The sequence below is a fragment of the Physella acuta genome, unplaced genomic scaffold (genome assembly GCF_028476545.2).
Source record: "Physella acuta isolate Inbredline_101_S28 unplaced genomic scaffold, ASM2847654v3 ptg000931l, whole genome shotgun sequence".
Lineage (NCBI taxonomy): Eukaryota > Metazoa > Mollusca > Gastropoda > Physidae > Physella > Physella acuta.
Window position 1 is genome coordinate 257,289 of NW_026732448.1, and position 15,620 is coordinate 272,908.

General features: G+C 38.4%; 1 protein-coding gene across 1 annotated transcript; it reads left to right on the plus strand.

Annotated features, from left to right (window-relative positions):
• The first annotated feature begins 1,561 nt into the window (after positions 1-1,561).
• On the plus strand, positions 1,562-15,620 carry LOC131953571 (uncharacterized). The gene is made up of 4 exons (XM_059316802.1): positions 1,562-3,408; positions 4,361-4,865; positions 13,445-15,207; positions 15,615-15,620. The coding sequence occupies exons 2-4, from the start codon at positions 4,526-4,528 to the stop codon at positions 15,618-15,620; spliced, it is 2,109 nt and encodes a 702-aa protein (XP_059172785.1). The 5' UTR covers positions 1,562-3,408; positions 4,361-4,525.

A 15,620-nucleotide genomic window follows, 5' to 3' on the forward strand; every position in this document is an offset into this window, starting at 1 on the left:
TACATTTTTAAGGCATTATACATATTTTTTTCTATTGTATAATTTTGTGTAAGACTTTTTATGTATTTTCTATAGAATATTTAATTTTAAATTTTCTTTAAAAATAGTATATTGAGAAATTAGTTAACGCTTTTATAAAAATAATAGTGTTATATGTTCTCAAACAACCCCCTCCCCAGAATAGTTGCCTGAAAGAAACTCTGAATACAACTTTCGTCAAGTTTGAGCTTAGCTGCAAGGTTAAGGGGTATGACTACGACTATATTTAGTATGAATGTGCAGTAACTACGTGGTCATCAAGGTTAAATCCGGTTAAAATGCCGATTCTGGATAAAAATCCGTTTTCAATTACATTTGTCGTTCCCAGTTAAATTTTAAGATGTAGTGGTGATTTTGGTTTCGGTTTAGAGAAAAAGACAACAAAATCAACCCAATGCCGTTGTATTTCTCCCTCAACGGGCCATTTATCTAGTGTCATAAATAAGCATATGATTAAAATTAAACCTAAATTTTAACCGAAATGTGACGTGCTTTATCTGGGTCTAGGACGTACCGATTTCTAACCCCTCCCGGTCATTAGTCCCCAGATCAATTACCTCCCATCATTTACCTGTTCAGATAATTATCCCACTTTAGAATGCATGAAAAGGCAATACCTATACCTATCTTTTTCCATAACCATCTCATAATTCCTAACGCTGTTCCTAACACAAAACATATGCTTCTCTTAAAGCTTCACCCCATTTCTATCACATTCTATCCTTACCATTAACGTTACCGTCAACGTTAGCCTAACCGATACGTAATGCCCTACTGCAGTTGCTGAGGTGGGGGTAATTGAAATTGGTAAAATGACCTGGGTAATTAACAGGATGGGATTAATGTTACATCCTACCTCTTTAAGTAATGTTACGTATCATCTCTATGGGCCACAACATTTCTATATAAATGTTTGGCGTTGCACCCTTCCCCCTGCCCCAACCCACACACTCATACAAACCTCGAACAAATTTAATCAGACATGTGGATTGAAAAAAAATGTAGCGGGAATCGTGTCGTTTTGAAGACTGATGTTACAACTTTTTTACTTATACGAGAAAAATGGCCCGTTGAGGAAGGATACAACGGGCGCTAGGCTGATAGTGCTGTCTCTTTTCTCTAAACTAAAACCACCCCACCCCCAACCCCCCCCCCCCCCCCACCCCCCACCCCCCACCCCCCAAAAAACATGTCTACCGTCCCATTCAACGAAATATAATTATATACTTTTTCCAGTGTCCGCCCCCTCCCCGAAAATTCTACCCCCGCCCCCGGGGTGGGGGGTGGGGGTGGGGGTGGGGGGGGGGGTGGTGTGTTTTGGGGGGGGGGGGGGTGGGGGGTGGTGTGTGGGGGGGGGTGGGTTGGTTTTAGTTTAGAGAAAAGAGACAGCACTATCAACCTAGCGCCCGGTGTATCCTTCCTCAACGGGCCATTTTTCTCGTATAATATATTTTTATATAACAATAAAGTTGGATGGCACTTCCAGTACAATCGGGCCATAAAATGTTTCTTCTTAATTTTTTAATTCTTAAAAAAGAATTGCGCACCATATGAACGCAATCAATGTGCGTATAATAGTGCGGAAAATTAGTACATTATAAAGGAAACATATTAATTTCTAAAAAGTTAATGAAACATCTAATTAAGTAACATTTTATGTCGCAATGCATTGTTATCGAGTTTGAATGCAATCGGTCCGGTATAAGTGACCGTTTTTTTGTTTTGTTTTTTTTGTTTGTTAGTAAAGTACTACATCCGTTCGCAACAAATCACTCGAATTTTGACAGAATCAAGAAAATAGGATTTTATACCAATGATTAAAATTCGATGAACTAAAGCAGTACTAAAGTTATCGGTATTTTAGAAACCAGTAATAGCGTCAAGTACAACTCCCGGTTATTGGAGGTCACTCAAAAGTTGAAAGTAATCAAAGAATATATGAAATTTCATCTACATATCTGAAACAGTACTCAAGTTTCCGTGTTCACATGGAAATAAAGTTCCACTTCCGGTTACCGAAAATCGTTCAAGGGTTGAAAGAAACCTGTGCAATACTTGTCGAAAAAGTACCACTTTTGATTAATGAAAATCGCACAAAAGTTTATACAGAACTACACATTTGATATAATACTTGTTTATGAAATTGAGTCTAATCAACTGAAACGACACTCAATGTATCGTGTTCACAGACACACAGACACATAGGGACAAAATTACAAAACCAAGTTTTTCCTTTCTGGAAAGATGTAAAACGTCAAAATTTGCCCACCCCCACCCCCGAGAACAAACTTTCAATTTGGCGCCCCCAACCCCATATATTTTTTATATTTATAATGCAAAACTGCAGCCGAAATGAGCTTTTAATTTTTTTTAAACACATTTTGGCGCCCCCTACGGTCGGCGCCCGGGGACACATGTAACACCCCCGCCCCCAATCGCTACGCCTCTATATCAACTTTAAAACTTGATAACCATTGCCTATTTATGGTATTAAAAAACGATTTTTTTTCTTGCTAGTTTCTTGAGAATGTTTTAGTTTCAGTTTCAAATGGCATTTCCGTTTATATTTGTCACTGCATAGAATTAAACCTAAATTCGTGCATTTTGTTTTAGAAATAAGTCTCAAGTGCACAACGTGTTAGTACAATTTGTTATAATATAGCATATTGGTTAACCGTAAGTTATTCTCTACGTCATTTGAAAAGATAACAAAATAATGATTTAGTTGTTTTGCGATCGACATTTGTGATGTGACCTGTCCTTAGCTAGTGTAGTCCTACACCTAGGGTAAAAACGCCCGCCTATCACGGCAGGTACAACATCTATGTTGCTATAGGACTACCACAGAGAAGTGTTTAAACATGGGTGTGTTTGTATGTTTTTGTTTGGTATACTCTCTAAGATATGATGGTCAATTAATCTTAGGTGTTTGTAAAATCTAGTCGCCTGTACATTTTAACGATACGGGTCTAGCCTCATCAGACGACACTACGTCGTTTTCCACTGGCCATTTTTTTCTGTGTGTTTATGTTAGTTAACGTTTCTGCTTTTATTGATTTAAACCTTTATCTACTGACGGTACTTATAAGTACCACTTAAATTAAGCGCCTGTATTATTTTTAATGTAAGACGAATTTTTAAAATTATTGATGTAATTAATAGTATCATTTCCCCTTGAGTCACTGCTAGGTGGAGGGAACGATATTTTTTTTTAAATTTCTGGTGTGGCGCCATTTTCAATCTCTTGCTGTATCGATAGTTCACAATCGTTCTGTACACATCTCACACGTGTTTCTGATTTCTCTTTGTTTTACCTTATTCTTCAAGTTTTCAACCCCAAATATTTTTATTGGCATTTTCAATAGTCAGGTAAATGTGTTTAACTTCTAGTTATACAATTTTAATCCTATTGTCTTTTTATTAGATCGTTGTTTACAAGAGGACTTGTGAGTACCGTCAGGGCACCACAGTCATTTGTTTTAGGATTTCTTGGAAATGGCAGATTTTCGATGTTGAGTGACATAAATATTATTTTGATAATTAATTATCGAAATGTACTCAAAAAATGGTATTTATACATTTATAAGAAGGTTTGTTTATGGTTTACCTCAGAAAAATTGTAAAAGAATGCAGATTTTTAGTAGAAAAAGAATAAAAAGAATAAATGTAGCAGTTGCAGGCTCGTTTACTAGGTTTAGTATACTTTATTTGTATACTAAAGTTTAGTTCTAGTAGTAAGATTTGTTAGTAATATTTACTGCAAAAACGGTCTTGTCTACAATAACTAGCATGTACGTAATGTATTGCTGTCCATGCTTCTGCATAAAATATAGATCTTTATGGTAAATTTTAATCAGTAAATATAAAACAGTAGGCCACTACGGCTATCCTAAACACGTTGAGCTCACTTCAATTTATGAACTTTGCACTGTAATGTAAACTTGTCATAACATTCTAGTAGGCTACAATTATACTAGAAGTAGTGTACTGAATGAATAGGCCTGACTTGATCATATTATTAATAAATAAATTGTATCGTTTGTTCCTGTTTTGTAATTTTTTTATTTTTTGGAAAAATGTCCTAAATTCCTGACGGTACTTATAAGTACCAATATATGTTTGGACCATTAAACATTTATGAAATAAAATTTTCTTCGACATGTGCTTTAAGTGTGCCAAAAGCAATATGATAACTCATTGTTTAAGAAAAAATTCATTCAGAACCTAATTCCGTAAATAAAGGGTTAACTTTTAGAAACATAATATTAGGTTAACATAAAATTAAAATACCTATTTATAAGATTTGTTTTCCCTCACTTAGGTGAGATAATCCTCTGGAAAATTAAAGAACATTTTTAAAATGTGGTTCTACATTGAAATTTAAAAAAATATTTTCAAACTCGGACTACTGCTGACAGCAAATATTATGACAAAATAAACATAAAAAAGTTTACACGAGTGGATAACTCCATATCAACTGTCGATCATGTCAGAGGATGAGCGCAACACACCAGCATCAGATTTTAGTGCTGAGTCTAACACCACCAGCTTTGTTCTTCAACCAAGTATTTTCCTACATGGAACTCCGTCACTTTCAGAAAGAAGTGTACCAAATACTCCCAATATCCCATATGCCGATTGCAGATCGGATATTCCATCCACATCTAAATCTACTAGAACCGCACGTCGTAAATCAAGTTCAAGACGAATTGCAGATTCTGACTCGCCCAAAAATTTCAAACGTATTAAATACGAAAGAAAAAGAAAAGCATTAAAAAAGACCAACGGTTTTACGGTACATCATCTACCTTTACCACCTCCAACAGGTAAGTTGTATTTATTGAGTTGGTTACTCTTAACACGGAAGTTGGTATTGTCTAGTGGGGTCCTACATAAAAGACGTCACACTCACAAGGGGAGGGGTCGGGAGTTTTGGCACGAATGGAAAGGGTCCAGTAAGGGTGGCGGACATACTTTTGTATTTCAAACAGTGCTGTTAGAAACTGAATTTTAACTGTTATTTTGCGTTTTTAAAAAGCTGTTTTTTTTTGTCAATCGTAATAGAAATTGAGTAATATACTCCATTTTGACCGAGCTAAGAAAATATTTTAGAAATAAGTTGATGTTAAAAAAAATTGCAACTTTGAGGGGATTGTAGGATGGGAGGGGCGGAAACTGTTAACAGTATATATTTCCTATATAAATTCCATTTCGTTCGGAGGGGGGGGGGGGGGCGGTAGACTTTCTTCGGGGAGGGGTGGGGGGGAGGGCTCCCTACCGAAGAGATGCCTGGAAGAAACTCTAGGGTGGATGAGTTGTAACGTCATTTTAGTGATCTGGCTTTGTGTGACGATGGTTAAGGGTGTGGTGATAAAAATTGAAACTTCATTTACAGATGAACCCAAGAGACCATTTAAATTTGTCAAAGAGATGATTTTAGTCTCGGAATGTTACAAACAGTTATGTTTGTAAAAAAGTATTTAATCGCGAACCTTTCATGTTGACTAAGGACACAAGAGGTCGTCCAATTAAGTCAGCGTATAGGCCAACACTGTATTAACTTTTTTATTTCCTTGCACTATGTTACGTGACTAAGCGTCGTAGAACTTGGCTTTGTGAAGCCTCTGCCATTTACTTGTCATGGTTCGTGTGTAGGCTATAACACACTTCGGGTGTTTGACATTGACCCATTTTCGCTCGATGATATAACTTACATTTTTCCCCATGATAAACCCTACCCACATACGCTGGTTTGTGGTAGCCAAATGTTCATTGTAATAGTTATGTAGATGTATGATATGGGGTAACGTTGATATGTAAAGCTGTTATCTTTCGACAATGGCTTAATGACTGCAGTGATAAAGCTAATCGACAAAATGCACTATTTTACTTGTTACTGATCAGTAGCTTACACACCTTTCCACCTGACCCGCTTTCAGCGGTTCCAATTTCTTTCTCTCATTGAGCCTGCTTTTACTTTATAACAGAGACGGGGACATGATTTCTGTCAATGTTTCTTGCAGACATTTTTTCCGTGGCGAGAGCACTTGGAAATTTCGGTGAGGGGGTAGGGGACGGATTTAAATTTCCGGAAAGTAGAGGGCGGACACTTATTGAAGTATATATTTTTAATGTATTTGTTTATTTAATTCAGGCTGGGGTGAGGGTGGGTGAGGGTGGACGTGCCTAAAAGAAACTTAGATTACATGTTGTGGTATATAAAATATCCATATATATGTATACTAGGCATACTGCCTAGCTTCGCTTAGGTTTTCAAAAAAGTTGAGAAATTGAATGATTAATTAATAGGTGATTGGCTGTTATGTTAAAATCTTAGGGCCTAAATTTATTCAGTGTGGTACTTTTATTGTACCCATAAATTGATGGAATATTCGCAAACTTATTACTCGCAAGGTTATTAGAGCTGAAAGGGCTTTCATAAAAATTATCAATCAAATATTATATTAAATTACTTTTGCAATTAATTTTACAATTTCAATACAATACAAAACTTAATTTATAACAAAATATTCGTTAAAAACAATGCTGCACATTATGATTTTTGTTTTTTCTTAAAAAGAGTATACAAAATATAAAAAAAAATTGTTAAATTAAAAAGTTACCTCCCCTGTTCATAAACAAAATGACCAAATCTCGTATAATGAGAATTTCACTCGCATTCATTTTTAGCCCTCTTCGAGGGCTTTGATGCTGACCAACAGTTTTTCCATACGGCCCAGTCATCTATAGAGGTGTATGCAAAAAATTAGCCAGTTATGCAAAGAGTAAGTACCCTAAAATTTGTGTAGATATTACCCTGTTTTCCCCATAAAATACAAAGTTTATATAGGGAAATACAACTTGTAAGTTTTGACCCATTTCCCGATTTTCCCCAGACATGGCGAGCTTTTTGTGACACCCCCAGGCATTCTCCTACCACCTCACAAAATTTCAAGGGGGGTCGTCGGAGGAAATTTTTTTTCGTAATATAGCTCATATAAAGAGAATTTCACTCGCGGTCACTTTTTAGCCCTTGTCGAGGGCTTTGAGTGAAACCGACAGTTTTCCCTAAAGGTCAAGCCATTTACCTTAGAGCATGCAAAAAATTAGCCAGATGTAAAGACGGTAAGTGCCCTAAAATCCGTTTTGAAATCACCCTCTGTTTTTCCCATAAAATACAAAGATTATATAGGGAAATACGACTGGTCAGTTTTGACCCATTTAACGAATTTTCCCGGACATGGCGAGTTTTTTGGGACACCCCAAGGCGTTCTCCTACCACCTCACAAAATTTCAAGGTGGGTCGTCGGAGGAAATTTTTTGTCGTAATAGAGCTCATATAAAGAGAATTTCACTCTCGGTCACTTTTTAGCCCTCGTCGAGGGCTTTGAGTGAAACCGACAGTTTTCCCTAAAGGGCAAGCCATTTACCTAAGAGCATGCAAAAAATTAGCCAGATGTAAAGACGGTAAGTGCCCTAAAATCCGTTTTGAAATCACCCTCTGTTTTTCCCATAAAATACAAAGATTATATAGGGAAATACGACTGGTCAGTTTTGACCCATTTAACGAATTTTCCCGGACATGGCGAGTTTTTTGGGACACCCCAAGGCGTTCTCCTACCACCTCACAAAATTTCAAGGGGGGTCGTCGGAGGAAATTTTTTTTCGTAATAGAGCTCATATAAAGAGAATTTCACTCGCGGTCACTTTTTAGCCCTCGTCGAGGGCTTTGAGTGAAACCGACACTTTTCCCTAAAGGTCAAGCCATTTACCTTAGAGCATGCAAAAAATTAGCCAGATGTAAAGACGGTAAGTGCCCTCAAATCCGTTTTGAAATCACCCTCTGTTTTTCCCATAAAATACAAAGATTATATAGGGAAATACGACTGGTCAGTTTTGACCCATTTAACGAATTTTCCCGGACATGGCGAGTTTTTTGGGACACCCCAAGGCGTTCTCCTACCACCTCACAAAATTTCAAGGGGGGTCGTCGGAGGAAATTTTTTTTCGTAATAGAGCTCATATAAAGAGAATTTCACTCGCGGTCACTTTTTAACCCTCGTCGAGGGCTTTGAGTGAAACCGACAGTTTTCCCTAAAGGTCAAGCCATTTACCTAAGAGCATGCAAAAAATTAGCCAGATGTAAAGACGGTAAGTGCCCTAAAATCCGTTTTGAAATCACCCTCTGTTTTTCCCATAAAATACAAAGATTATATAGGGAAATACGACTGGTCAGTTTTGACCCATTTAACGAATTTTCCCGGACATGGCGAGTTTTTTGGGACACCCCAAGGCGTTCTCCTACCACCTCACAAAATTTCAAGGGGGGTCGTCGGAGGAAATTTTTTGTCGTAATAGAGCTCATATGAAGAGAATTTCACTCTCGGTCACTTTTTAGCCCTCGTCGAGGGCTTTGAGTGAAACCGACAGTTTTCCCTAAAGGTCAATCCATTTACCTTAGAGCATGCAAAAAATTAGCCAGATGTAAAGACGGTAAGTGCCCTAAAATCCGTTTTGAAATCACCCTCTGTTTTTCCCATAAAATACAAAGATTATATAGGGAAATACGACTGGTCAGTTTTGACCCATTTAACGAATTTTCCCGGACATGGCGAGTTTTTTGGGACATCCCAAGGCGTTCTCCTACCACCACACAAAATTTCAAGGGGGGTCATCGGAGGAAATTTTTTTTCGTAATATAGCCCATATAAGGCGCCGGTCAGTCGAGGTCAGTTTTGACCCCCTCTCCGTAGACTTTTCGGCAAACCGTCACCGGCCCTCGTGTTCTATCGCCCCAAGGCACCATCGTGCCAAATTTGACGCGCCTGCGGCGCCGGGAAGTGCCCTATCGGGCACCTGACCACTTTGCTTTATATATATAGACTAGGCATACTGCCTAGCTTCGCTTAGGTTTTTAAAAAACATTTGAGAATTTGAATACTTAATTATTTAGCGATGGATTGGGTGTGGAGTGCTTTAATAAGTTTAATTTAAACAGTAATGCTAATTTTAGAAAATAATGTTTTTGTTCGTCATTTACACTCAGGTCCTGGAGAATTTCTGGAAAGTACGCAATGTATAACTAAAATGGAATTAGAACTACACAGGTTTCATGAACAGTATATCTCATAGTTTATATTACACTGCCTTTTGAAATTAATTAATTTATTTAATTAGGTTACTTAACTAAATTAACAACTTAATTTTGTACTAAAACAAATGCTATACTTCGTCATTTTCTGTTTCTGTTTAAAATAGTATACAATTATTTGAAAAAAAATAATTTTAAAAACGTTACCTCCCTTGAAAACTGAACGTATGACGTATGTCATTGTTTACTTATATTGTTTGCTTATATAAGAAATTACGTTATATGAACATATTTTACGACTATAATGGCTGTTTATGACGGGAATAAAGTTTTTTTGTTACCCTCCATGGTCGGTCTACGACGTCACATAATATTAAGGGGATCGTTCGTCAATTTATTTATATATATATATCTCGTATAAGGAGAATTTCACTCAAGATCATCTTTTAGCCCTCGTCGAGGGCTTTGAGTCTGACCAACAGTTTTTCCATACGGCCTAGTCATCTTTAGTAGTGTATGCAAAAACGTAGCATGATGTACAGACATTAAGTAACCTAAAAATTGTGTTAAAATTTCCCTGTTTTTCCCATAAAATACATAGATTATATAGGGAAATACAACTGGTCAGTTTTGACCGCTTTACGAAGTTTTCCCAGATATGCCGAGTTTTTTGTGACACCCCTAGGTGTTCTTCTACCACCTCACAAAATATCAAGGGGGGTCGTCGGAGGAAATTTTTTTTCGTAATAGAGCTCATATAATGAGAATTTCACTCGCTGTCACTTTTTAGCCCTCGTCGAGGGCTTTGAGTGAAACCGACAGTTTTCCCTAAAGGTCAACCCATTGACCTAGGAGCATGCAAAAAATTAGCCAGATATACTGAGCTTAAGTACCCTAAAGTCTGCGTTGAAATGACCCTCTGTTTTTCCCATAAAATACAAAGATTATATAGGGAAATACAACTGGTCAGTTTTGACCGCTTTACGAAGTTTTCCCAGATATGCCGAGTTTTTTGTGACACCCCTAGGTGTTCTTCTACCACCTCACAAAATATCAAGGGGGGTCGTCGGAGGAAATTTTTTTTCGTAATAGAGCTCATATAATGAGAATTTCACTCGCGGTCACTTTTTAGCCCTCGTCGAGGGCTTTGAGTGAAACCGACAGTTTTCCCTAAAGGTCAACCCATTGACCTAGGAGCATGCAAAAAATTAGCCAGATATACTGAGCTTAAGTACCCTAAAGTCTGCGTTGAAATGACCCTCTGTTTTTCCCATAAAATACAAAGATTATATAGGGAAATACAACTGGTCAGTTTTGACCGCTTTACGAAGTTTTCCCAGATATGCCGAGTTTTTTGTGACACCCCTAGGTGTTCTTCTACCACCTCACAAAATATCAAGGGGGGTCGTCGGAGGAAATTTTTTTTCGTAATAGAGCTCATATAATGAGAATTTCACTCGCGGTCACTTTTTAGCCCTCGTCGAGGGCTTTGAGTGAAACCGACAGTTTTCCCTAAAGGTCAAGCCATTGACCTAGGAGCATGCAAAAAATTAGCCAGATATACTGAGCTTAAGTACCCTAAAGTCTGCGTTGAAATGACCCTCTGTTTTTCCCATAAAATACAAAGATTATATAGGGAAATACAACTGGTCAGTTTTGACCGCTTTACGAAGTTTTCCCAGATATGCCGAGTTTTTTGTGACACCCCTAGGTGTTCTTCTACCACCTCACAAAATATCAAGGGGGGTCGTAGGAGGAAATTTTTTTTCGTAATAGAGCTCATATAAAGAGAATTTCACTCGCGGTCACATTTTAGCCCTCGTCGAGGGCTTTGAGTGTAACCGACAGTTTTCCCTAAAGGTCAACCCATTGACCTAGGAGCATGCAAAAAATTAGCCAGATATACTGAGCTTAAGTACCCTAAAGTCTGCGTTGAAATGACCCTCTGTTTTTCCCATAAAATACAAAGATTATATAGGGAAATACAACTGGTCAGTTTTGACCGCTTTACGAAGTTTTCCCAGATATGCCGAGTTTTTTGTGACACCCCTAGGTGTTCTTCTAACACCTCACAAAATATCAAGGGGGGTCGTCGGAGGAATTTTTTTTTCGTAATAGAGCTCATATAAAGAGAATTTCACTCGCGGTCGCTTTTTAGCCCTCGTCGAGGGCTTTGAGTGTAACCGACAGTTTTCCCTAAAGGTCAAGCCATTTACCTATAAGCATGCCAAAACTGAGCCACATGTAAAGAGAGTAAGTGCCATAAAATCCGTTTTGAAATGACCCTCTGTTTTCCCCATAAAATACAAAGATTATATAGGGAAATACGACTGGTCAGTTTTGACCCATTTCCCGATTTTTCCCGGACATGGCGAGTTTTTTGTGACACCCCAAGGCGTTCTCCTACCACCTCACAAAATTTCAAGGGGGGTCGTCGGAGGAATTTTTTTTTCGTAATAGAGCTCATATAAAGAGAATTTCACTCGCGGTCACTTTTTAGCCCTCGTCGAGGGCTTTGAGTGTAACCGACAGATTTCCCTAAAGGTCAAGCCATTTACCTATAAGCATGCCAAAACTGAGCCAGATGTAAAGAGCGTAAGTGCCATAAAATCCGTTTTGAAATGACCCTCTGTTTTCGCCATAAAATACAAAGATTATATAGGGAAATACAACTGGTCAGTTTTGACCCATTTCCCGATTTTTCCCGGACATGGCGAGTTTTTTGTGACACCCCAAGGTGTTCTTCTACCACCTCACAAAATATCAAGGGGGGTCGTCGGAGGAATTTTTTTTTCGTAATATAGCCCATATAAGGCGCCGGTCAGTCGAGGTCAGTTTTGACCCCCGCTCCGTAGACTTTTTGCCGAACCGTCACCGGCCCTCGTGTTCTATCGCCATAAGGCACCTTCGTGCCAAATTTGACGCGCCTGCGGCGCCGGGAAGTGCCCTATCGGGCACCCGACCACTTTGCTTTATATATATAGATATATATATATATATATATATATATATATATATATATATATATATATATATATATATATATATATTAACGGCTCGGTAGTGTGTCAGTCAGTCATCGTTATAGAATCTAGCAACATACAAACATACAAGTAAACAACATACAAGTAAACAACAACATATGCCGTGCATTTTTACTTGCATCGCAGTGTGTTACCACATTTCTCTCACCCATGTTTAAAAAAATACCAGCTGCTAGACCCGTAGATAACCACATTTCTCTCACCCATGTTACCAGTTAGACCCGCGGGTTACCACATTTCTCTCACCAATGTTTATAAAATACCAGCTGCTAGACCCGTAGATAACCACATTTCTCTCACCCATGTTATCGGTTAGACCCGTGGGTTACCACATTTCTCTCAACAATGTTACCAATTAGACCCGTGGGTAGAGGGTCGGCGTGGTCGAGTCGGTAAAGCTCATGGTTGCTAAACCGAAAAGTCTCGAGTTCGAACCCTCGGGCAGATGAGGCTCGTTAGCTGGGGACAGCCACTCTTCTAGGAGAGACAACTCCAAAATTAAACAACTGCTGCCTTGTTGTTTGTTCTTGGTTGGACAAAGGCTATGGAAGCAAATCCAAAAAGAAAAAGCAGGCTGAAATCGGAGTCAATGGCCTCAATGGCGCATAACCAGTTGACACGTAACGCTTAATTGTGTTGGAGGCGTGGTCGAGTCGGCAGAAAGCTCATGGTTTATAAATCGAACAAAGTCTCGAATTCAAACCCACTGGCAGATAAATCTCGATCCCCTTCAACACCAATAATTAAGAACGAAGAAGAAGAAGAATGTGGTTTACCACATTTCTCTCACCCATGTTACCAATTAGACCCGTGAGTTACCACATTTCTCTCACCAATGTTTATAAAATACCAGCTGGTTTAGACATGAGGGGATGTTCGGTAAGGGGACGACCTAACAGCCTTGAGCACGGGTTCCGAACTCTTAACATTCTGGTTAGCTTATGCGCATTCTACCGGTAGACTTCATCTTCCTCCATTATGATAGTCTAAACTAATTTGACGAATGCCATTTCGCTAACTGCCTTGCAAAGTTCCGGAAAAAATAAATTAGCCTGTCGATGTGAGGTGGTTTTAGCCATTTCCCGATTAGGCCGGCCAGTTCCCAGCTTGGTCGCATAATTTTTTAACATTGTTGCTTCTTGAGTTTGCATAAAAATTATAAATATTTTGTTTGTTAATTTGATTGTTAATACTAAAGTTATTTTTACTAAGACATCCTTCGCTACTAATCATGACTTAAATAAAAAAAAAATTGTTTTATATCTGACAGAAAGTGAACAAGAACAGGAAATAGATATGCCTACCACTAGCATGGCTAGAGGCACCTCATCGCCTTCTGAAGAAAACGTCACGAACAGAGATACATTTACCAATCAGACAGCAGTTACCCCAGAGCTGAATGACGCGTTTAGACCACACAAATACCCATCACCACAATTTCTAAAAGAGCTCTTAGGTCAATTATTCTGTAGTAACGCTGAAATACAACTCCAAGCTCATAAAAACTTGATATTTTGGTTGAAACATTATCCACCAGTGGATGAAGAATCGTGTCAAGTTTATTTTGAAGCTTTTAATTTAAACTCTGATAATTTTTATATTAATGATGTTTTCAAATCTTCTATGAAAAGCTCAGACAAGACTACTTCTGCTAGGGTGTTTGAAGTTCTAGCATTGATGTTTGAAAAAAACTTCGAATCATGCTTCGAATATCATGAAATTCAGGGATTATTGACCGTAAATTGGCATCATGACAGACCCCAATTAAGATTCCACTACAAATTAGAAGGCCATCTGTCACAGATTCTGGAACTTGTAACTTCCAATCCAGAAGCAAATCTCCGTGTGTCTTATGCCCGTTGTCGTTTAGTAAGTCTCACGTCTAACGCTTTTAGAAATAACCTCAACCACGGAAAGTTTGATACAGGTTTCGTTGTCAGTCTTGCTCATAAGTTAGCTAACATTATAAATTCTGTTTTTAAAGATCGTGAGTATGAGTTGATCGCCGCAGTGCTACATAGTATTAAAGTGGTTTGGCTGAAAGCTTTAGTTGTGGCCCTTGTGTTATCGCAATATCCCAACGACCAATCCAATGAGAGCTCGGGGAATACAGCGTCATTAGATTCCATCGTCTCAAGTTTGTTAGAACCGCCCATAGAGTATCCAAGTACGCCTTTACATAGTACTTCTAATGTCCAGCCAACAAATGAACCTAACACTTCTAATAACCATACAAGAAATGAACCTAACACTTCTAATAACCATACAAGAAATGAACCTAACACTTCTAATAACCATACAAGAAATGAACCTAACACTTCTAATAACCATACAAGAAATGTAGCTAACACTTCTAATGTCCAGCCAACAAATGAACCTAACACTTCTAATAACCATACCAGAAATGTAGCTAACACTTCTACTAACCATCATAGAAGTGCCGTTCTGAATGCGAGGGTTTTGTTAGAACCGCACATAGAGTATCCAAGTACGCCTTTACATGGTACTTCTAATATCCAGCCAACAAATGAACTTAGCAAGTCTAATAACCAGCCAAGAAATGCCGGTATGAAAGTGAAGAGAATCAACCTAAAGAAAAGAAATCATAAAGGAGAGACCATACTTCATACCACCTGTATAAAGAACGATGTGAAAACTTTAAGAAAGCTGCTTGCTATGCCCAACATTAATGTCAACGTGACAGATCACAACGGCTGGACACCACTACACGAGGCTTGCAACCACGGTTTCTATGAATGTGTTGAACTACTACTGCAGTCTCCTGGGATAGACTTGCAAGCACGGTCAAATGACGAAGGCACTACACCGTTAATTGATGCAGTTAATAATGGTCATATTGATGTATGTAGGCTTTTAATGAGGTATGGAGGTCGACAACTACTTCACGATAGAAATAGCAAAGGTTTTACTGCTTTGGATGTAGCAGAATCTGAGGGTAACACTAAGATTATATCTGTGTTATTAGAGACGATGCTACCAAGTAATTTTATGAACAACGAGCCGACCCGCTGCGTATCATACGCCGCTATTTAGTTTTTTTTTTTTTTTACTTTTAAGTAATTTATAATTTGTGAATTCGACAGTACCAATGCTGCCACTGAAAAGATTTGCTTAAAAACACTAAACCACCTCCCCCCTCGTGAAAGCAGCCTCCTCTTAGTTACCTCCTCTAAGTTTAAAATGTTTCAAACTAAATTATCTGCCCCTAATAGCCGTCACCAAACCCGTCTTTATGTTTGTAAAATGTAAACAGCGTGACCACAGCTCACCAGACAATGTGGGGGTGGGGTGGGGGTGGTAGTGATAGTGATAGAGAGAAAGAGAGGGGACTGCAAGGAGGCGCTTGCAGCTTGTTTTCTAACGGCTCCCAGAAGAGAATTATATATATAGATAATTAACACTGAACTACTAAAACACAGGTATGA